At 43.1% G+C, this 24,106-nt stretch overlaps 1 protein-coding gene across 8 annotated transcripts in view; it reads left to right on the top strand.

The window, feature by feature from the left end:
* Positions 1-24,106, top strand: part of SLC4A11 (solute carrier family 4 member 11) — a 144,474-nt gene that overhangs the window by 105,212 nt on the left and 15,156 nt on the right. For all 8 annotated transcript variants that reach the window (XM_062619971.1, XM_062619972.1, XM_062619970.1 and 5 more), the window contains 9 exons: positions 505-708; positions 6,203-6,287; positions 13,624-13,749; positions 14,506-14,619; positions 15,533-15,665; positions 15,979-16,052; positions 20,550-20,799; positions 21,558-21,664; positions 22,828-22,996. In XM_062619971.1, the coding sequence (XP_062475955.1) occupies positions 505-708; positions 6,203-6,287; positions 13,624-13,749; positions 14,506-14,619; positions 15,533-15,665; positions 15,979-16,052; positions 20,550-20,799; positions 21,558-21,664; positions 22,828-22,996 (1,262 nt within the window). The remainder of the gene's footprint in view (positions 1-504; positions 709-6,202; positions 6,288-13,623; positions 13,750-14,505; positions 14,620-15,532; positions 15,666-15,978; positions 16,053-20,549; positions 20,800-21,557; positions 21,665-22,827; positions 22,997-24,106) is intronic.

Below are 24,106 nucleotides of genomic sequence, written 5' to 3'. Positions count from 1 at the left end.
AATTGGGTTTTAATGCCCCCAAAATGGGAAGCTGCTGAAGCAGATACACACAATGATCTCAGTCTTACAGAAAAGACATCAGGACACTTGTACCTGCAGGAACCTTGGCTACAGCATCTTTCCACCTTAGTAGCAGTGCTAATGAGATGCTGGAGGATAGTAAAGACTCTTTGTTTAGTCTTAGCAGCTTAGAAGGAAACCAGGGGTAAAATGGATGTTTAACACAATTCAGATTTGGATCAATCCTGGGAAGTTGATCAGGTAAGATGGGTCAGTGCTTCTGTATGTTGATGAATTCACAGGATTCTTTTGTGGCTGGTGTGTTTGTTTGCAACAGCTGCCACGTGTACCCTCTTCCACTGGGTGTCTCAGGTCCTGGAAGCCAAGCAGCTTGCTTCAGTGCCCTAATGGGGTAAATCAGTGGGTTTACATTATAGAAGTGAAAGGAAATAGTTTTGTAAGTGGTTTTTTTTTTTTTGTCTTTTTTTTCTTTTTCCTGTTCAGAAAAGTACCAAAACAGCCACAGAAGTGGGCAGGACCTTTGCCACAATGTTTTCAGACATAACCTTTCGGCAGAAGCTCTTAGAAACCAAAACGGAAGAGGAGTTCAAGGAAGCCTTAGTCCACCAACGCCACTTATTGACGGTGGTGAATCAAAGACCTTCGATAAGTGATGGGCACAAGTCACACGGCTCTAAGCCACTCAAGGTAAGGCTGGCCAACATCTGCCTTGCCCCTGCTTCAGAGATGCCCAAGTGCATAAATGCAAGGGGGTTGGGTAGGAAGATGAAGCTCTTGGGCTGCTTGCATTTACTGGGCTCCCGTATCAGGCTGTCAGCACTGATCTTTCTACACGCTGCTTCTGTGTCTAGGTCCACCGTCCTTAGCTCCTGCTGTAAATCTAAAAGAGAAAACCCACTTCAAAGAGGCAGGTGCTGAAGGGATGCAGAACAGTAGGGGGTTGAAATGGTTACAAGACTTTGATTCCAGATGCTCAGTCAAGGGTGGGATTAATGGATCACTGTACATTGTCAGTCCAAGGTACTTAATCCTTAGAATCAGCAGTCTCTGAAGGAAACTGCTGCTTGTCTTTTCCACAGCCAAAAGACTTCTTGGCCATCTCTGCATAGTAATTTCACTTAAAAGTTGCCTGTCAGAATTTGGCCTGACTTCTCGCTGTTTGATCTGTAGCTCTGTAAAACATTACTTGCTCCGTACTTTAAAGTACGAGGGAAATGCTGTAACCCTGCTTTTTTTTTCCCCTGGAATTTCCTGTGTGTTGGTCATTGCTTTGTTTTTCCGCTCAGAAATTCATTCTTTAAGCAGACAGCATACCTGAAAAACAAACCGTGCCATCTCTAGCCTGCTGCTCCTGTCCCTGAATTACAAATAACCTTAAAGCTTTGAGTTGCCTGCGGTGCAGGAGCTGGTTAACTTATCACTTCCACAGCCCCTGGGTTTTGATCTGCACATCTGGAAATAAGCAAAGCTCATGTTTTTCCTGCAGAATCCCTTTGCTTATAGGTAGTGCTTTGAACTTTCTTACACCCCATACCTGCTCTTAACACAGCAGAACAAGTCCTGAAGCCCTCTTTAAACCTAGGTTGTGCAGAGTGGTAGTACTCAGAGTAGCTGCCGAGGTGTCATTTAGGTAAAGCAGGTTTAACCCTTTACACGTGGTCTTTCAAAGGAGTTTTTGTTGTAGCAGTTGAAGCGTCTGGCTCTGTCTTCTGCTAAAACAATCCTGTAGAGGATTTTCTGGTTTGGTGAGCAGGAGGGCTGGATGCATTGCTGAGCTTGGTAGATGTTGGCCCTGAGAAGTGGTGGCTCCTACCTGCTTTGCTGGGCAAGCAGCCTTGGCCAGGCAGGCTTCTGATGGTTCTGAGCCAGTGTTGTAGATAGTGATGCCTATTTCTTTAGTGCATGCTCTTGGCATTGATCATTGGTCTGGATTAGGTAAACTGTTGGTTTTGAAGCAGCTCTCAAGAGGCACAGCCTGTGTTAGCAGTCACTCTTTCTCCTGTCTCTTTGAAGAAGTTATCCCTCACCCCACCTTGCCAGCATAGACCTTAAGAGCTGGCTTAGGGATTTCTTTTCCTGGCAAGCAAAGATCTGCCTAAAGAAGTGAGGTTGATTGGAGATCATAACCTGTGGCCCTCAGTTCCTATGAGAGCCATCTCCGGCATCTCCTCCCCCAAGCAATAGCCTTCTAAAAGGAAGCATTTAATATGAGCACAAACTCATATGAGACCAGGGGTGTAACTTCAACCTGTGACCCCCCCCCAGTGAAATAAATACCCTAAGCCAGAGCCACTGTATTATTACAAGTGAGCCCTAAGGGGGGACCAGGAGGGTAAAGTCTCTTGGTAGCATAAAAATCTGCCTCCTGCAGACCTTTTCCACCATTGGTCCTGAAGTGATGGGGGAAAAATGGGCCTTAAATGCTCTGATTGCAGGGTTTCTGCAAGTGCTCGTTTTTACCTCTGCTGAAATGCTGAAGGAGACATGACAGTTGCATACCATGCTGTGCTTCCAGCCCAGTCAGTTTGCTTTGGCTCATGTCTGAGGACTGTTTAGGGAAGTCCACAGACTCAGTCATAATTAAGTCAGCCTGAAATCCTCTTGTTTACTGAGGCATCTAATTGTGATTTTGCTCATGGAGGAGCCTCTGACAGTTGTAATGCTTTCTGGCTGTGATTTGTGTCTCCGTTTGATACCTGTATGGATTTCCTGAGAGGGCTAGGTTATACTTGCTCAGCATTAGCAGGAGGGAGGATAGCGTGGGTCCCTGGTCTATGTAAAGTAGTTATGCAGCCCCCCAGTACTTCAGGGGAGGATTTAGAAAGAGTGGGTGGTACTGGAACAGGTATTTTCTGTTTGACTTCTTAACTGCTGTTAAGAGGTGCTGGAGCAGGTCCAGAGAGGTCAGTGGAGCTGGTGCAGGGCCTGGAGCACAAGGGTGATGGGGAACAGCTGAGGGACCTGGGGGGTTCAGTGTGGAGAAGAGAAGGCTCAGGGGGGACCTGATGGCTCCCTACAAGTGCCTGACAGGAGGATGGAGCCAGGAGGGGCTGGGCTCTGCTCCCAAGGAACAAGGGATGGGACAAGAGGAAACGGCCTCAAGCTGCACCAGGGCAGGTTTAGATGGAGCTGAGGAACAATTCCTGCCCCAGAGGGTGCTCAGGCATTGGAACAGGCTGCCCAGGGCAGGGCTGCAGGCACCGTCCCTGCAAGTGTTCACACACCGTGGAGATGAGGCCTCAGTGCCATGGGTCAGTGGTGGCCTTGGCAGGGCTGGAGAGCAATTGGACTGGGTGAGCTGAAAGGTATTTTCCAACCTGGTTTATTCTATGATTCTAAGTGCTGGCTTGGCCTCTTCCTTTGACACAATCAATCTTCACTTATAGGAAGACAATTGAGAGGATTCATAAAATAGAAAGTCGAAATTCATGAGCTTTCTCTAGGTCTTTTGTGTGTGTGTGTCCTTTTGCTGTTCTTTCCTCCCTTGTGTATTAGGAGCAGCATGGGCAAAGCACTGGAAGAACTTTCAGAAGAAGAGAATAAGGAGAGTGAAGGAGGGTTAGGTGTTGGGAACCTGAGCTGCGGCTCTGCTAATAAGCCTTGAGCTTGGTGTTGGGGAGGGATGCAGCTTTGGCCTCCTGGATAAGGCCACACAGGATGTTAAATCAAAAGACACTAGGGCCATGATAGAGCTGCCACCATAAATAGGAGTGGAAAGCCAATGGGTCAGCCAAATGTGACCCACTGAAGGAGAAGGAAGCAGGGAATGGCAGTCCAAGAAATTCCCGTCACTGGAGTGTATGAGGAAGCCGATCAAAAAGGGGCAAGAATGAAGCGTCAACTCTGCCCTTCCCAAGGGTTTTTGAAACTTCACAAGGTGGGAGCAAGAAGGCAGGAGGCAAAAGCCAGACTGAAACATGTCTGGAGTGGAGTTGGGCAGTGAAGATGCGTGGTGGATAGGTTGGGGGATAAAAATAAAACCAGAAAGAGCAGTAACTTCAGAGGTCAGTAAACTCGGTCTTTTATCTACTCGGTGTAACCCAAGTTAAGTGTGAGGTTAGTAGAACAGAGAGGGAAGTTAAGAGGAGGATTATCTGTACAGAAGAAACAGGTTTCCCCATATTTAGATGAGGTTTAGCTTGACATCCCTATGTCCAGCTCTCGACTAAACTCACACACATGCAAGCAATAAATGCACGAAGGTATTTGGTGTCTCAAATGTAACTCATTGGCTCACCCCTCTATCAAAGTTGGCCTCGATGTACCTTGCAGGACGAGAAGCTGGGCAGTGCTTTCCCCTTCTGCACGCTCACTGTTGCCTTTGGACAGGCACTGTTCATGAGTGCCCCTTCCCTCCCCACCCTGCACTCAGCCCCAGGCCGGCAGCGAGCCTGTGGCTTCTGCACAAGAAGAGATACCCCGAGCATTGTTTTCCATGTACTCACTGCAGCGAGATGAGTAAACATATTAGTCATTACAGCTATTGTGATTCTCTGGCTGACTCGTGCCTTCTGGAATCTCTTTCTAGGGGGTAGAAATTAAATTGCTTTTCAAGTGCATATAGCTTTGATGTCCAAATGCGTCTCCAAATATGTTTTAAGCTCCTAGCTTTTTTGGAAATGCTTAAAATGGAGGTGTTTGTCTTTCCGTCCTGATAGTTTCAACTCTCTAACCTGAACGATCTGAAGGTAATACAGGTGCATTGGCAAAATGCAACAGAACTGACTTAAGTAGCTGAAAGATGAGATATCAGTGACAGATGCAGGAGTTGGTCCTCTGAGGTATCTTTTGTACCCCAAACCTTAGTGCTTGCTGTGCCCAGTGTATTCCTTCTAAAGCAGAGGTTTCCTTGCTGTGTTTTACTTATGGCTTTGATCTTCCAAGAGCTGCAAAGCAGGTGAGTCCCATGAGAAAGAGCTTATCTGTAGGCTGTTAAACAAGCATTGTAGTATTGAGTCCTTTCCAAGCAGTAGTTAGCAGTTTCCACATGAACCATCCAAAGGAAGCCGTTCATGTTGTGTTGAGCTGATGTGTTGAATGTAAATTTTGGATCTGTGATTTCTTTTCCCACCCTTACAGAGGTAATCAATCTTGTGTGTCTAGTTCTTCAACAAACAAGGAATGTTTCAGAGGAGACAGCTGGAGTAATTAACACTGTATAAAGGTGCATTTGATTTCTAGAGTAGAATGTGTTCTCTGAGTTGAGGGTAACAGGGAAAACAACTGACAGGTGCCTCATTTGCAAGTGTTGCCTGTTCTGATGCTTTCCATGTGCTTTCTGTAAAGATGTAGTTGTGAGAATTGGGAGGCTGTAAGTCAATAGCAGCTGTCACATATTTCTGAGAAGCTCCTTATTGCCTGTGGGGAGCATCATATCCTATAAACAATCATACTGCACCTTGCAGGCCCCCAGACCAGCAATAAAGGGAAGATGTTGGGTATTTGAAACCTTTTCACAGTGATCCTACTGTCTTTTAATGGGTAGCAATTATGGCTTGCTTATATGAAGTTATTCAAGCTTTTGGTGGAGTTTGAGGTCTAGACAGTTCCCTTAGAATCACAGAATAGTTTGGCTTAGAAAGGACCTTAAGATCATCTAGTTCCAACCCACTGCCATGGGCAGGGATGCCTCACACTAGACCAAGGCTCTGTCCAACTTGCTTTGAACATCTGTTTGAGATCTCTTTTTCCCATGGCAATGCCAAAGAAGGGAGCGCTTGCTGGGGATCCCCTTTCAAAGGCTTTACGTGAATCTGGGGGAAGAGTTTTTGTGGTGGCATCCAAAGAAAAAGAAACTTGCTGGAGGGATGGGAAAGGCATCTCTGACTTGATATTTAACCCCAGGGTATGCAAGGTCTAATCCAGCTGTTGGCCAGGGTGTTTTCAGCAAGTCACACTGTGCATCAGCTCCCTCACCTGCAAAGCAGACATGAATGGGAGGGGAAAAAGGGAAGGAAGGGAGGAAAACAGAGTGGTCTGGGGGATTTTTCTCTTTCACAATGCTTCCGAGGATATAAACTGAAGTGCAATGAGTTTATTGTTATCATCATTACAAAATCAGATTTGAATGCCCTATTCAAAATGACCAGTTTTGCTCCTATCGGTATTGAATAAGGAGGTTAATCTCTTTTAACAATACATGAGCCTTTCAACTGACACAGCACTTCCTTCCTTTCTTTAGTTGCATGAGTTTCTCAATGTTGGCAAGGGGATTTCTGATGACATTGCACGAAGATTTCCAGTGTACGCTTTGGACTTCACTGATGGTATGTTGGCCAATGTTTATGAAAGCATTGGCCCGATCTTGAATTTTTTGTGATGTGATGTCCTGTTTACAGTGTGCCTTGAATGTGTTCTTTGATACGTGTAATACCTCTCTAACTCCTTGTTTAACAGCATCTTTTGACTAAAGCCTGTGACTAGGCAGCGTGGCACACTATGGATGAGTCTTGAAGTCTTGCCTTAATGAAGATGCTGGCTGTATGTAGATGAGGATCTTAATTTTTATTAAGCAATGAAGCGATTAAAGGGATTGATTGTTGTCTTGTGTAGGCACAAATCAACTCATTGCAACCTAATTACTCAGCTCTGGGCTAATAGACCCTTACTGCTGTCTTTGCAAGCCAGCATCAATAGCAATTATGGTGGGGGGAGTTGAGAATGCTTAAACAACTTCTGAGCTGTAGTAACTTCAGCTCAGTGCTTTTAAAAACAGGGATATAGCTTGTCTATTGTAGCCAGATCACAGGAGTGTTTATACCGAGCCTCAGGTTTCAGGCTTTATCTGGCTCCCACAATGGCCTTGTTTGGTTTTAAGAGTCACTTTCTCCCTTTTTTGCTGTCAAACTTCCACTTTCAGAGATTCTTAAAGGCTATGAAAAATTTTCAAGACAAACCATGATTATAGAGCCTCAGGTTGACATCAAAACATGTTCAGCTCTCATAGCTTATTAGAGAGTTGGTTAATATATTCAAGTATCAAACCCCGAAAGCTTCCATAAAATGAAGAGTGTTGGCAAGGAGAATCTTGGGGCTCTATCAGACGCCTTCTTGTTGTTTAAATCCTTCTTAGCTTGAGACGCAGTGTCCCAGCCTTCCCCCATGCACCTCTGCTGAAGGCTCTCTCCCTTGGAGTTGGCATAAGAAAAGAAGATGCATACCTCAACCCCATCTTGTAGATAAGTCTTCTAGTGCAAGACCACCTTCCACAGCTGCTTAAGCTTGAGAGCAAGCATGAGCAGGGTATGGATGTGTGTCCTTCACCACATTTTGACAAGGATGGTCACCACCAGCAGAGAAAACACAGGAATCGGGTAATGGCTGCCCAGCTGAAGGAGATGCATGTGTCTGGGGGAGCTGCCAAGCAGTTGTTTCCTGCAGAGATCCAGCTTTGTTGACTAGGAATGCTTCATCCACCACAGTGTGTTTTGCAGTTAGTGGTATCCACTGTGCTGGAAAGAATGAAATGGGATGAGATGCTGGCTTAGCACAGTGGTTGAGTGCTGGATGCTTTCTCCAGGTGCTTTGTAATTGCTGGGATGAAACTATTCTCAGGAGGCTTGGGGTGATAGGAGGGCAGGCTCTGTCTCAAGTTAAGATAATACTATATTCATGGGGGATTTGAGGCTATGTTGAGGAGGAAGGGGGGGACAGGGAGTCTGACAAAACAGAATAGCATGTGCATCATTGGCACCAGATGTGACAGGGGACTTATGCTGCTAATCTGGAGACCTCTGGAGTGGGTTCAAGACACTTCATCTCTATGGCTGTTGATTTGTAGTGCTAACCTTTCATTATAAAGGGATATTGAAGCACTTCAGAAGGGAAGTGCTGCAGAAACACCTTGTAGGGACCCATCGCATATGTGCTGTGGCTGTTGGTGTCCCAGGCACAGTAGGTTCACAACCACAAAAGCATCATATGATGGTCCTGCGGCCAACTTTGGCTGTCAACAAATTTGGAAATGCATTTCAGGGCTTATGTTTTGGCTCTCTATGCATCCAAATTAACCTCTGCAAGCTGCCTGTCAGCTATATCCAGCTCCACAAGCTTTCAATGAACTGATGTGCATAGCAGATCAGGCTTGGCATAAACAAGGTGTTGGGATTGACTAGCTTGAAATAATTGTTCCCTTGGGTCCATCGTACATCTGCCCTGAGTGATAAAACACTGTCATAGTGAGAATCCAGCGTTACAAGCATTCCAGAAAGCTGATTTTGGTATAAAATACAGGTATGTGATTAAAAGTGTCAGAGCCTTGTTATACAATGTCTGGAGAGAGGAAAGTACAAAAACAATCCAAGTGAAACTCAAGAACTACTGGAGCTCAAATGTGAAGTTATCCACCTTAGGAGCAGTTGTGCTCTTTCAAATAGGATGAGGAGAAAGGAGGATATTTTCCAGAAACATATATGTTAGTATATGCCATTTCTTCCCCAAAAATCAGAAATTAGGATGAGTTCTTTAAGGAGCAGCATGGAATGAAAACCAGATGGAGCATAATGCACCTGCATAAACCACCAAGACTGAAGGTGATCAGGAATGTGAAATTCCTGGACCATCTCAAAGCAGCAGCGTACCAGAACGTTGGGGATTTGAGCCATCCAAATGTCTGCACTCCAGACAACAACACATGCGCCATCAAAGAGCTCTAAAATACAAAATGCCTTTCTCAATGGTTGGAGTCTCTAAATGCTCACTCTGAGAAGCATCCTGGGGTTTTGGGTTAGACAGATGAACAGGGTGATAAATAGGAAGGCTTTCGTAGAGCCAGCAATTATTTGGTCAGTTGGATGTTAGCGGGATTGGTGGTCTTCACACATTGCACAAGTCTGGCTGTTAAATTATCCTTACATCATGATTTGGGAGAGGAAAGAAAAATCTTTCTAATTTCTTTTACCTGCAGATTAGGAACTTGTCAACTTTGCTTTGGGTTGTGAAGTCTTGTGCATTCTGTTGAATGTGCAATGGATCAAGGAAGAGTTCGCTGAACTTTTATTGATAAGTATGGCTTGTAATAGGTTTCTTCCAGTGGGAGCATCTGAAGATGAACAATTGGGCTGTGCAGAACCTAAGAACACCTATAATTTTCCTTTTAATTTAGGATTCACACCATTTGGCATGTAGTTTCCTCTTAATGACTGCAACCTTTCTTTATGGGATTCTGCCTTAAAAAAAACTTGTACCAAATGTCATTCTGATATTGTCAAATAGGCTTAAAACATGTGTATCGATATTATTAGTCTTTAAAACTTAGTCAAAACTCTAGGAGCTTCCTGAATGTTTTAATATTGAGGCTGGTTTGAATGGAGGAAGGAATTCTGCCTGGACTCAGCTCTGAGTTTCCCGAAGCCCCTTAAAGCCGCTACATTTATTCTTCAGTGTGTATTTCCTGCTACAACATGGAGGAATAAACACTTATGAATGGAGTGCCTGGAGTGCCAGAGGGGAAATTTGATGTGCCTGAGAATCTTATGGTGAGCTTTGATGCTGTGTTCTGTTGTATCCCTTCCCCTCTTGGGGAGAGGGGTGAAGGGAAGAGAAGAGAGCTTAGATTTATTCTGCTTCCCTCTGTTTTCCTGGACCTGTGTCCTCAGCACACATGGATGTGGTGAGTGAATGGTTCAGCTGGAAATGTGGATTCCTCCCTGTCCTTGGTCCTGCAGAGGGTCCTTGACCAGCTCCTGCAAGTAAGGCATCTGCTGGCAGCATCCTTGGGATTTGATGGTGATGGTTTGCAGGAGGGGGAGCTCTTCAGAGCTCCCTGTAATGTGAGCAGGCTTAGAAGGAAGGCTTGAAGGCACTGGAAAACTGGGATGTGAAAGGGAAGTTTTGTTTTACTGGTTGTCTACAATAGCACAGAGCTTAAACTGCTGTGGATTGACTGTGGCATGTGCCAAACCTTCACTGACTCTCCCACCTCATTGCACTGACTACTTTGTTTGGCTGGATCGTATCCTTGAATGAGGAAGGAGAACAAAGGGATTGCATATAGGCTTTTTCCCTTCAGTGCCTCTGCTGCCCTCTGTTAGATGATAGGGCAGCTCTTGCATCACTTTGCAACCCGAATGTAACAGTTCAGTTGGCCAGTTGAAGACAGACTTGTTGGTTGCTCTGGGTCATCATGACCTGGGTTACTTTTGAAGTCTCTCTCTTTGTTCATGGCAAATGGGAACACATCAAAGATGCATAAAAACATCTTGTTTTGTCTGCAGATGTTTCCTTCCAAGAGGCTTTATGACAAATGGGCTGAAAGAAATAAGAAACAAAAGCTGAGCCCTTGATTTGTTTGTTCATACCTCTCTGGTCTGAGAACATGCTTGACTTCTCTGCTCCAAAATCAGTAAGACTGGAGTTCCTTTTCCAGTTCTTAGTCTCAATTGTACTGTGATTTCTCTTTGCAGGACATCAGGGGAGACTGATCTTCTCTTCATCTTCTGAAAACTGGGTAGAAACCAGCAGCTATTAACATAAGTTAAAGTCCACCTTAAGGGCATTAGCAGAAGTTTGTAATGCTTTGAGTTTTTATGGCTCAAAACCTGTGAACAGCTATCCTTACTGAGCTTTAGCACTGAAAGGTGATGTTTTTAAATCAGGGTTTGAATAGACACATCCTCACTGCTGTGCTGCTGATCAGTGTAATTAAACTTGCTTTGCATTGGATATTTCAGAGAATTGGGAAGGAATGTTAATAGACATAACGTAGAATGTTCATCTGTCTCAATTTTGCTCCAGTAAATGTACAATTAGTAGATTAAGGAGCTCTAGTCCCAATCTCTGAGTCTCTTGGTCGTTAATTTATTGATGAAGCAAAGTGAGGCCAGCAGTGCTTCAGTTTTCTCTGCAGCTCTAACCTTGTCTTTTAAAAACTACGACGTTTCAGAAATGGAAGCAAGTGAAATAGAACTGTCATGTTGATGCCCATAATTGCCTCCCATTTCAATGTGTAGATGTACCTTAATTTCAAGGGATTGCTTCTGTAATAGTCAGCTACTCCAGTTTCACAGCTGGACCCAGAGCTGATTTCTCTGCTACACATTTAGATTGTGCAGTTGGAGTGACACGTTATTCAATGGCTTTACGAGCCTGCTGCAGATGAAATGCCATCATACTGCAGCCCACCTTCTTGAAGTCATGTCGGTCCCTAGGTTGCAAATAAACCCTGAATCTGTTTAGCCAGATGTTGACTTTAAAAAGGCAAAAGATAAATTGTGGTTAACACTGCATTTTTAGTGCTTGTTTCAGGTGCATCTGTACAATGAGGCTGTATTTCACCATGGTTTTAACTGTAATTTATGTGATTAATCGTGTTTGCGAAAGGGGATGTTCAATTATTGTCTCCATTATGAAGTGAATTTTGCTGCCCACCAGGAGGGATTCTTTGCTCCTTGGATCTCATCTGACTGATTATGGTCTAACGGAAGTATTGCTTTGTACAGGAAGTCTTGCATCCAGCCATGATGTGGCAGAAGGACCCCCTTGATCAGGAAGGACTCCTGCTGCTTGCCTTGCAAGGACAGAACCTGAAACTAAAAGCCATGCACGAGCTTTTGTGATGCTCTTCTTCCTTCCTTCAGCCCTCTCATACTATGGTTTATCTACCTGAAAGGTGTTTTTAGAAAGCACCTCATCATTTATGTACCTTTCTCTGCTCAGCAAATGAGCTTTTCTTTTGCTAACTATTAGTTGTTTCTTTGGTCCCAGTTGCCTGTCATCTTCTGAATGATTTCAAAGCTTTCAGGCATTGTTGCCTCTGACCTTTCATGTTGGAAAGTCTCCTTTGTCCAAAAAGCAGTATTCTGGAGCGGTACAGAGTCCTCTGAACAAGGATGTGACCATCTCTACGTATAAATCTGCCACTCAGTTCACTGTTTGCCCTGCCAAGTCTTTCCTTTCCCCTCAAGGTCTCGGGCACTTGGGAGTGTGAGGTAGGAGCCTACATCTGTTGGACTTGAGATCACATGAGAAAGCTTCATCTGCAAGAAGTAGATTTCAGGCTCTTTGGTTGCTAAGAGTGGTCAGGAATGTGGTCTGTGGTTTCTGAATCTTCATAGTAAACTGAAAGGAATCTGCCTGGAAACAGCTGGTCCTATGACTCCTGGAAGGTCAGGCTCATATTTGCATGCTTGAGATGTCTCTTGTCAAGTTTCAGCCCCTGCCCTTTATTTTGAGGCTGCTGGAGCATCAAAAGTCCTCTTTTTGTCTCTCGGGTCTGTGAACAGGAACCATCGCAAGGTGTCCCTTTATTCATGTGGCTGCCTTTTCATTACTCATCATCTTTGATTTTTGGTTTCTGCATCCTCCTCCTCTCCTTATCTCTGCACAGCAAATGGTGCAGAAAGCAGATGTTAGATAAGATCCCAAAGTCATTGACTGAAATTTCATTCCAGTGATGCAGCTAGTCTGTGACAATGTCCAGATTCTCTGTGTTGCACCAACAGCCTCTAATGCAAAGCCCTGCCTTCTCTGGCTCAACTCAGCAGCTTGTAGCTCTCTTGGCAAGGGGCTGATGCTTGCAGAAGCTGAGATGGACTTTTGGGAGCTTAGAGGCAGATGCCTGTGTGAGAGTTAACTGCTAAAGAGGCTTCCAGAAAGTGGAATTAGGCAACTCCAATCTAGTCCAAGTGTCTTGCAGCAGAAACGCCCTCAAGGATGGTGGCACAAGCAGCTTCAAGGCTGCTTTAAGGTTTCCTCTGAAGAGGCTGTCCTGTGGAAAAACTGTTCTCCTCAAGCAATATCAGCTGTGGCCATCTCTTATCCTTTCTCTTGTGTGATATGAGCTCACTGGGGGATGCGCATCAGCCTGAAAACAGGAAAGGGAAGGGAAGCTACTTCAGAGGCCCTTAAATTCATATTATGACACTTTAATTCTCTCTCTGGCTGCTTTTGTTTTGGCCTAGTGTGTTTTTTCCGATAGAGATGAGAGGGGGTGAGTGGATGGAGAAGAAAGAAGCCATTCTTTTAGAAAGGCTCTTTTTTCTAAGGACAAAACTCTTTAACATACACATTCCTGACCTCTTGTGCTATTTGTTTTTGTAAGTCTGCTAGCACTAATTGGCTCAGCATAGCATATTATTGATTTCAAGCCTATAATCTCAGATTTCTGCCTAAGGGAAAATGAAGTGCTTCATGTTTTCCTGCCCAAGGTGTTGTGAGTTGTGAAGATGAGCGATCATCATGAAATTCATTAGGGGCATAGACTGGAATACCTATAAAATTGGTATTAAAAAGGTTGAGATAGGGGGTTTATAAAAACTAAACTTACGGTTTCTGCTTTGATCCTATTCCGAGCTTTTGGGGCTGGCAAAACTGAATGAAAGGCTTTGAGTATTTCCTGCTTTTATTATGCCAGGAATGCCAGTTGAAGCAAACTGGTGGCATGTTGGTGCTTCTCCTTCTGGTCCCAGATGAACAAAAGAGCGTGGTTATACAAAATCAAATGTTAAAGACCTACCTATATGTTTAAGGCTAAGTATGGACTGAATATCTACATCTGCCTTTCAACATGAAAAGAACTTATGGTACATGTGGCTGATTTGAGTAGGGTTTGAATGCTTTATAAATGGACAGTACTAACCTGACTTTTGTTATGGTTTGCACTAGGTATTATTGGAAACAACAAAGCTATAGGGAAATACATCACAACTATGATCTTTCTGTATTTTGCCTGCCTCCTTCCTTCCATTGCTTTTGGGTCACTCAATGATGAAAATACCAGAGGAGTTATTGGTAAGTTTATCAGTTTTGTGCATCTGTTATAGGATTCCGTGTATTCAAACTGGGTAGCGCTGGACACAAAAAGTTGTGATGGTTTTTATTTACTGAAAAAAACCCATAACTGAAGGTTTTCTAATTGTATGTTTGTAACTATTTCTTGGAAGACTAGATAAAATTAACACTACTTTGGATAGTATCATCTGACCTGAACTTAGATACATGCTGCTGTGTTTTTAAATGATGCTCACTTTATGACTATGTAATCTGCACATTTTTCCTAGTACAAGCTCCTGTGTTTTTGATCTGATTCTGATTGCCAGTATCCAAACCGCTGCTGTAGCAAATGATTCTTTGCTCTGTCTCAGTTGTGGCCCTGAAGCAGTTCATACTGCTGTTAAGAGTCCATAGCAGTCTTAGTTGAAATCTTGTCCTGAAGGCCTCCACAAACACTGGTTAAGTTTTTATAGCTGTTCAAAATAGGTGCTAAAAACCAAAACAAAGGAGGGGAAAAAAGAAACCAAACCCCCAAATCAAATAAAAAACCCCAGCATTCACAGTTTGACATCTGGAAACCTGATGGCCTCCTAAATTACTGGTTCAAGTTTGTTGGCAAAGGATCACTTCTTGCTTTCACAACCTTACCTCTGTACCCTCTGAACATCACTCTTACTCATTAGCAGTTGGCTTCTCTGCCTCATGAATGCTTTTTGCTCAAGGAGGTGTTGGTTTAAAACCCTGTTTATTTCCTTCCTTCCTATTTGCTTGTAGATGTGCAGAAGACAATCGTTGGCCAGTGTATTGGAGGGCTGCTTTATGCACTCTTTTCAGGGCAGCCTCTAGTTGTACTCCTAACTACAGCTCCTTTAGCACTCTACATTAATGGTAAGTCTATTAAACATGTGCATCATGGGACTGGTGTGATTGGGTTTGATGGAATGGGACTTTGTGCAAGAGCTTTACAATCCTGTTAGAGCTTCAGTTGCTTTTGTTTAATAAATCAGTGTTAAAAGGATGCTTCTGGTGCTGAGGGAAAGGGGAGAAATTTGATGCAGGTTTAGTTAAAATTGGTTTCTAAAGGAATCATTTTGTGTAGAAAAAAACACTTGTGAGATGAAGCAATGAAAAGAAATGCTTAAGGGAGGAAATATTTTTCATCTAATGGTTTTCTTATGTGGCTGCCTTTAACAAACTTGATGCTAAGAGCCTGAAACAAAATGTTTCTTGTTGTTTGGTTTGGTAGTTTTTATGGAGGGTGAGGTGGGTTAGTTTGTCTCTCAAGATGTGGTTAATAACTTTCTAGTTGCAGTTGCAAGCTGATATTACTGAGCCAGAGGTGTGAAGGAGCAAACTCACTATCTATAGGAACAATCAGAGGCTATGATAAGCTTGAAAGGTTTAAGACATGAGGTTTTGTCCATAACACAGTGGCTGAGTACACAGGGTGCAAAAACACGTATGAGATACCTTCATCAACAACATCCTGGAACGTCAGTGAGAGCAAATTCCAAGGGCTGATTTTGTGGCCTTAATCCCTAGGAAAGATGCTTTGAGCAGAGAATAGTTTTCCAAGTGGTTCTTCCTATTTCTAGTGGAGGAAAGGGGTGGGGAAGAGTAAAACAATTTGGGTTGATCCTCTGTTCACTTGGATTTGCAAGAACAGGCCTTTAATAGTATCTGCCATAAGTCCATTGGGGTGAAGTCTTGAAAATGGTGCTTTTTGCCATCAAGCAGATGGTGATCACAGGGTGGTAATAACAGAAGTTTAATCTGACATGTGAATGCTTCACTTTTGCAGTCATCCGAGGAATCTGTGATGACTACAACTTGGATTTCAGTGCTTTCTATGCCTGGATTGGACTGTGGAACAGCTTTTTCCTTGTGATGTACTCCCTCTTTAATTTCAGTCTTCTGATGAAACTCTTTAAAAGGTAGCTATTTTCAAGAAGTCATATTTTGATCAGATTATTCAGCAAATGGAAAAATTATACATTCCACAAGCTCCTTAATTACAAACTGACTGCAAAATGTGTTTTACGAGATGAAGCTAGTATCATTTCAGCTTATTGTTCCAGCTTGAAAGAAGCGCTTAAAAGATTCACTGGGTTTTGTTTCCCGAGTTGGAGTTTAACTAAAATCGGTATAATTTCATGTAAATGCATGAATATGCTGATTTTTCCTTTGAATGGAGTTGAATGCAGACTCTGCTAATGGCTGTATTAATGCCTGGGATTTTTTCCACAGGTCAACAGAAGAAATAATTGCACTTTTTATATCCATCACATTTGTGCTTGATGCCTTCAAAGGCATTATTAAAGGTAAGTTTTCCAACAATGTTTTTCAATGCAGATCTCTGCTTTGCTTCCTTGTCAGAGAAATGCAAGGCTGCAAATATGCATGATGTTTGCTTGTTCCATGTTCATTCAGGGTCTCCGAGGGGAAGCTAAATCAGTGTGAGATTGAAACAGCGCATTGTCAGCAGTTTACCTGGATGTTCAGGGTTTCTATCAGATCTAATTTCAGTTAGCTGAGATAGGATTTAATGTCTTAACTTTTACTGAATGGAGAAACCATAATAATGTTACTTTGGAAGTCTTTTCTTGAGAGTCTCTTTGGTCCTGGCAAAAAAAAATGATCCATTTTAAGTGCAGGGCACCTAGACCTCTTTCCTAACCGTATTATTAAAACTATATGGCTTGAGATTGCCCATTCTAATGTGAGACCCTTCCTTAATGGCAGCTTGAGGACTTAGTGCTTTCCAGTACGCTCCTAAAGCTATCCTGCCCTTCCAGTTGCTTGGTCCTCTGTTAAGTTCTAGGTGAGCAGCCCTGGGATGTAACAGATTTCTCTGGTACCTCTCTTCCCATCAGGATTGGCAGGATGTGTTTGTGAAGGTGGAAGATGTTGGCAGAAATGCCCTGTGGTTGGCAATCTCTCTGTGCATCCCAGTGGGAAGTTGTCAAAGTCTACGTTCCTTGGGTTTTGTGACCTAAGGGATAGCCAAGCTTGGGCTATCCTTTGAAATCCTTCAGGACGTACCTAAGCACACTGAGCTTGTTTTCAAGATACTTGGGCTTGGCTCATTATGGTATCTTGCATGCAATGAGAACACCTTCAAAGAGCAAGTTTGACACTGCAAAGCAAGTTGAAGTGAGATACTTCCTCACTTCATTAGGAGTCCTTAATCTGGCTTATATGTGCTTTGATTGTGCAATAGGAAGGGGGTTTTAACTCTGCAGAACACCTGCATCTCTCATATACCCGGTTTAGACAAAGCTTGGTGAAGGAGAAGCTGTTCTGGGATACTTTGCTTTCTCCTTGCTCACCGTGTAGCCGTGAACTTTGCTTAATGTGTACTGTTAGTGCCCTGTTCTGGAGGCATGGGACAGTCTCCCTGTGGCTTTTAGGTGTTCCTGAACAGAACATTCAGCTACTCTATATAAATGAGCAACTGCAAATGTTCACAGTGCTTCTGTAGGAGAGACCTGATTTCCCATAGCAGGGGCATGGAATGCAGGTTAAAGGTACAGAAAGCATCCATTGATCTCAGCTGCCAGACTTCCAGGAACATGCAAGTAATACATGAGTATTTGCTCAATACAAGAATACTGCAGTAGGGACAGGAGAGGCTTTTGGAGGCTAATTAGTATAATTAGTGAATTAGTGCCATTCTCCCTTGTATTTGGGAAGGGCTGAATTTGTAGGAACAATGGTAATGAGATCAAACCAATGCTCCAGCCATTTTCCAGCTCACTCTGACTTCAGCTGCATCTGGGACTATCAGTGCATCAGCAGATGGGACCCCAGATCCTGCCGTGTCTTCAGATGGAGGGCACTGATGCTGCCGGGCACAGACTATTCTTAACCTCCTCAGTGCTTATATTTAAACACAAAACAGTGCAGGCCATGTCTGCATGCTTGTCTGTCATCCTTCACTCCTTGTTTTGTAGCAGGAGGTGATGGCTGCTGCTGCTGCCTCCTCCTCCTCCCACTCGGAGCTTCAGTTGAGCAGTTAAGCAGAAAGAGAAAGCTGGTAACCTTCTCCATGCTGTTCAATGTGTTCTGGTTATGGCTAGCCAGCTGACAGCAGCTTTGGGCTTCCTTAATGCCAAGAGGACACTTTCTCCTGCCCAGATATGTTTTCCTCGGTCTGTTTATAGCCTTGATTTTTTTGCAAGGTACTCATACATGTGCAGGAAAGAAGGGGGTAGGGATGGGATACCATACAGAGGAATCCAGCCATGTGCATTCATGCTATCCTGGTGACACTTTGTTTTCGCCGCGTGGCCCAGCCACCGAAGCTGTGTTTGTTTGATCTTGACATCTGCACTCTGCAGGAAACAGTGGTGAACTGGCTGAAGCAAACAAAGCGAGTTAATGTTGTTGGAGGGAACTTGAGCACACGCTAGGCTTGAGCATGGCTCTGTTTCAGCAAGGGAACCACCTGCTCTGCTGCTCTCTCTCAATGTGGGCAACCAGATTCACTTATCTCTGTTATAAAAACAAGCTATAAATCTGCGGGAGTCACATTATAGCAGGTCCGTGGTGCAGGATGAAGGCCTCCTCTAGCCATGTTGGCATGTTTTTGATGCTTTAACTAAAGAGTAAAGTCAAAGTTCCTTTCTTGGTATCCAGGATTGAATGGAGCAATCCTATCTGGTTTTGAGGTGGGTGCAAATTGAATTGCAGCCTGAGAGGGAGTGTAGGTATAGTCAGGCTGAAGGCAGGGCACCAAAGATGTGCTCAACCCTAAATGTATTATTGCACTATAGCCACGTGATCTTAAAGGTCTTTTCCAACCTAGCTGATTCTATGATTCTAAGTGTTGGGAAATTGAGCAAATCCACAACACCCAGAACAAAGTAACTTGTTTCTTATTCGTTCTAGTTCAAATCTAAATGCAGAGGAATGCAAATACATCCTGCGTAGTTGCTGGGCTGTACATGCTGTTGGTTTATCACATGCTCAGTAACTGTATATGTCGTTAGGATTTAGTAACACTTAAGGTCAGTTGAGATGGTGAACAGCCAGTTAGCCCTGGCCAGCTGCTAATCCCCAGGAAATGCTGCCATAATCACTTCTGTTATGACAAAAGTGTCCTTTCATGTTTAGAGCCAGAAACCACAAATCCTCCAACAACCTGTTCTGTACTGGTACATGGGACATGGCACTGCTCAGTGCCTCAGTTTACCTCTTTGCAAAGCAGGTGTGGGTGTCCTGCTGGGCTGGATGCAGCTGCGAGGATGGAGGGAGGAAATGATAGCAAAATATCTTCCGCAGCACATGATGCAGGAATACTCAGTGCTAACTGAGGCTGTCATTGCTCCTTGCTGGGGGAACCTTTCTCATGCTTTAATAGTGCAATGGTCTCCTTATTTCTGCTACTGAGAATAAATTGAAAAGTTAAATCTTGAACTGTAAACCTTCTATGATCTATAAATCCATATACAGAAGTATTGAATATGAAGCAACCAGGGTTTCTTTTCTCATGAGCTGTATGCCCTATTGACTCCATCCACTTGTCAAATGCCCGAACTCCTTTTTAAACATAAAGGTGGTAGAAAAAGATTATTACTGCTGTTAAAATCACAAAATAGCTAAACAGGGGGCATTTTACACTAGGGTGAGCTCCAGTCCAGCAGTAAACTGTGCTTCAGCCAAAATCAAGGTGGTTTCAAATACCAATTGAGCTTTGCAAGAATGTGTAAAGTTTTTCTTGGTTTCAAATATTTAGAATTCCAGTTTGGTTTGCCTGCTTTTCCTGCTGCAGGTGAGAAAATTGGTGGTTATTTGGGGCTGGGGGGAAATGTTATGAGGAATATTGTAGCCTAAGCTACAGATTGTTGTGTTTTTGGCTCAAGAGTATTGAGTTTCTCTATGTGAAGTTCAAGGGGTATTTTGACTAAAGAGAGAAAGGTAGAGAGGCTGCAGTGCTCTGTTGTGGTGGTTTCCATCCTTCTGTATCTTCCCACTAGTACGGGGGGCAGTGGGTGCTGCCTGCTGCCGTCTGATCATGGGAGCACCAAGGATGCCAAACCCAACTTCCATCTTCTGCTTTTATTTGCTCCTCGAAGCACCTCAAGGTCTTGCTTCCCAAAGAGGTGAAATCACTTCAAACCCACATTTATATGCTGGGAGCTAGCCAATGTTATAGAAATGGGAACACAGCTGCCTAAATGCTCAAAAGCAAGAGTGCATTTTCAACTGTTAATTACTTATATAAATGCTTCTGAGCTAACCTAATACATTTATGGGTAGTTCCAAAGGTGTTCACGGGTGTTTCGCTTGTACAGGTTTACTTCGGGTACTCTCTAACTCAATTTCCATTTGAAGTGTAAATTCAAATGTTCTGCCAGGTTTTGCATGCCATCAACACTTACCTTTAAAATCTGGACCAGCCCAGGGGCAAAAGTAATTACTGGACATTTTGAGGTCCATTGAAGTATCTGTGCAGCCTGGCTGCTCTTAATTTCTATAGAGATTCTGATGGAATTTGTTTATCTGGCTGCTGAATGTAAGTGTTAAATATATACATGAGCAGTGATTCCAGTGCTAGGAACAAAATCACATTGATAATTAGCACTGAAAGTTCTTACAGTTCAAACATGTTGCTTTAGATCAGCTTGACTTCTTAGCTGTTAAAATAAGAGAAGCAGCACTCATGATCTCTTTTCACTGGTTTGAGGGTAGAGCTATAAACCTGGTGAAGCATAACATTAATACTGCATGATCAAGCAAGGAAGAACCACTTTATTTTACTTGCTTTGATTGTCACAAACGTATCCTAATGCTTTGCCTGTTGGTTGTTTGTGCAGTTTTTAAGAAATATTACTACAGTGGGCGCACAGGAGAAAGTTACTTGGAAAAAGCACCAACTGATGCTATTCCAAGCCTCGGCATCAATACCACCTTCTTGATGAATTCATCAGTGAGCAGATCCATGTCCCTAGAGAATCAAACAGGCACGCATGATGTGCATTATGGACGTGAAACTGCCGTCCTTAGTCTCATGTTGATGCTGGGTACCCTTTGGCTTGGTCATACGCTCTATCAGTTTAAGAAAAGGTGAGTTACTTCAGTCTTGGAGCTCAGACTACTGATTATCTCGTATTACCTGTTGAGGAATCACTAATGGTTTAGATCATGTAACCCAGAAAAATCAGATGGAACTCTTCCATTAGTGCTGGTGGAAGCCAAAGCCAGACATGAACTTGGCTGGCCACCTGGAAAATGTTTGCAGCACAACAAAATGTTCAGTCACTGGACAATGTCCTTCCGTATTTAGTTTGGCGTCACAAGTGACTTGTTAGAAAGCTTTGGGTGAACCATATATTTCATATTGGAACTCCTGTAACTCCCTCAAAATAGGCATTGAATCATTTTGGAGAGCAAAAATCACTGATGGTACTGGAAGGTCTACTGGAAATGTACCTTCAGTGTGCTCTTGGGTGTCAAATGCCTGGCTGTAGTTTGGGATTTACTCCCATTGCCTTTAAAGCTCTTCATTTGAAATGCTTGAGTAAGCAATTAAACTAAAGTGGAAATGAGACACAAATTGGTGTTTGGAGGACTTATTTTCTAGCTTGCATCTTAGTTTCTTCTTTCTTTATGGGTTTTGCATATGTATTCATCAACCTTCAAAGGCTATAGATTCCAGAGGATTTAAAGCTGATTTGCAGACTAATTTTTCACTCCAAGTATCTCTTTAGAATTGCAAGATTGGACTGAATTTTCACTTGTTAGAGCATTAATGCTATCTGGATTGCATGATTGTCCCTACAGTGTGGTGTTGATGGAAGGTTTTATTTGTCTTTAAATTGCAGCCCTTATTTGCATGCCAGAGTACGGGAAATTCTATCCGACTGTGCCTTACCGATTTCAGTTCTGACTTTCTCTGCTGTGGGTTCCTATATCTTCAAGGAAATTGAAAGTAAGTTATATTTTTATGCTCTGGAATAATGGGATACATGAAAAAGAGAAATTAAATCCTAAGAAGGTTTTGCTAAGCAAAAGAAATGGCAAATACAACTCCATCCAACTTCACAATTGCCGTGTGTGCCTCGCACCACCCAAAGAGCTCAGATTTCCTCAGTATTAGGTTTAATTAATCCAAACCCCTTAATCAAATGAGCCTGGATGAAGTTTTTTTTCTACAAATTATTCCAATGTGCCTTTTCATGTCAATGTAGTTTAAAGTACATATCTCTTACAATAAAGAGGATCAACAATTTCTGGCCAAGAACAAAGGGAAGAGTAATTAGCAGGCAGGAAGGGTTGTTGCCAGTCATGCAGGCGTAGAGTTGATGATCCCAGTCTGTCCTCTTTGTCTCCAGTTTACGTTTTCCTAATTTAGGTGAAATGGTGCAGAGCATCTGCGCGGTTTGAAGTTAACACAAGGAAATCTAAATATGAGGCACCATTCATTGGCCAAATAGATCAGCTTTTCCATATCAGGAAGCGATAATGGGGACAGGAATTGCATTGTCCTGTGGTGACGTGAGTGGGTGATGTGAGGAAATGTATGGAAACAAATAAGAAATGTCTTTTGTTTTTTTTCTGTGATGGCCATTCCATCCAGTTGGATTGTAAAATGATGTGTGGCCATGTGTGATTTATCCCTAGTCATGGATTTCTTCCAATGACAGGAAAGTAGGGGCATTTCATACTCAAATGCCTTGCACAGCTTGTTGGATATGAGGAAGTTTTGAAATGCCTCTGTCGGTTGATTAACTGAGCAGGAGGACGATGCTGTTGTTAGAAATAAGGTTTTCTAATCTAAAAATGCCTTGCATCTGTGGAAAACAAGTTTCCCTCTTTTGTTTTGCTCAAATGTGTGTAATGCCTCACTAGGAGTAGCAGTAATCTGTCAAATCAGGATGGCAGCCAAGTTCTAAGAGGATGGAGGAAAAAAATAAACTAAAACAGCCAGATGAGCCTGTCTTCTATGGCCTTCTGTCTCCCACATGCCAGACCATCATGTCTGGTTTGCTGCATTGGTTCCCAACAGTTCATGATGTGTATAACATTACTTGAGTCCATGTGGATGGTTGGATGAGAAGCTGCCTCCTAACATCATTCCTCTCCTCTTTCCAGTGTCCAAATTCAACTATAATCCATCTGAGAGCTTGTTCGTGCTCGCCCCAGTCCAGTCCCTGTCCATTGGGTCAGTGATGAGTGCCATGGGGCTAGGGTTCCTCCTGTCAATGCTCTTCTTTATAGAGCAGAACATTGTGGCGTCACTCACAAACGCACCGGAGAACAGGTAATGCTTTTGGTACTCCTCTGTGAAGGGATATACTTAGCCTCTTCCCAGCACTGCTTGTCCAAAGCTTGTTTGAACATCTGTTCTTCAGAACTTCTGTTGTCACAGATGAGGATAACTCTACTACTTAACTCCTCACCATCCCCAATACCCAATACTGTGGCAGTAAGTCAAAACCACAGAGCATCTGTGAGCTCAACACTTCAGCATACTTTTTCTTTGCCAATGTGTGAATGTTATGGAGATCTTTTGTATGGTCTGAGGTCTGCAGATACCTAGGGAGTCTAAAACTTGCGCTGCTCTTGCACTACAGGGAACTTTTTGAAAATGAGAAAGCCAATGACCTGCATAAATGTCTTAACATGATATGCTGCAGCTGAGCATCAGAAAAAGAAGTGTTTGGAGCTGTTAGTCTCCAGCTGAGAAGGTGGAAATAGCACAGTATGTCTAACATCTGAAAGGTCTGATTTATGTGCAAACTTGAGTTGTTGCGCTATTAAAATATTCCCTCTGATGTTTCTGTGCCAGCTGCAACCAGATATGATACCAAGAATGAACGTGTATGACTTTTCCAGGGAAACTACCATGTCTCAGAGGATTCTTTTGCTAATGGAATGTGTGGGAGGGTTCTCTCTTTGCATAACCTACATTAATATTCTACATGCTGTAGCTAGACTGACACCGAGCAGGGGGAAGACAAGCTCAGATTCAGCTATACTAATTTGGTTTTCTGTGACCACTTGATTTTTGTTCCTCTCATCTTTATTGTATCTGTTTAAAAGCGTTACATAAATTTGTAATGTAACTGGGTCATCTATTTCCTGATAGGAGTTTCTTCTAAACTTTTGTGGGTTTTTTTCCACTAAAGCATCTTTAAGGAATGTAAAATATTCTTCAGTGTTTTTCCTAGTGTTTTTCATAATGCCTTGTTATGGGACTGAGGAGAATTCAGGGCATGGGTTTTTAGAGATGGAAACAACAGGGCTTGACAGCTTCTGTTTGTGGTACCATCACATAATGAAAATACTATTGTCTATACCAGCCAAATGGAGAATGTACTTCTTGGTGTCTTAATAAATGCAGTGATTTCCTCCTCTATTAAGAACAGGG

Source organism: Pezoporus occidentalis, unplaced genomic scaffold, assembly GCF_034315485.1.
Source record: "Pezoporus occidentalis ecotype Australia unplaced genomic scaffold, CSIRO_AGI_Poc_V1 ctg217, whole genome shotgun sequence".
Classification (NCBI taxonomy): domain Eukaryota; kingdom Metazoa; phylum Chordata; class Aves; order Psittaciformes; family Psittacidae; genus Pezoporus; species Pezoporus occidentalis.
The sequence above is the reverse complement of the archived record's forward strand: the minus strand, read 5'-3'. Positions and strand labels throughout refer to the sequence as shown.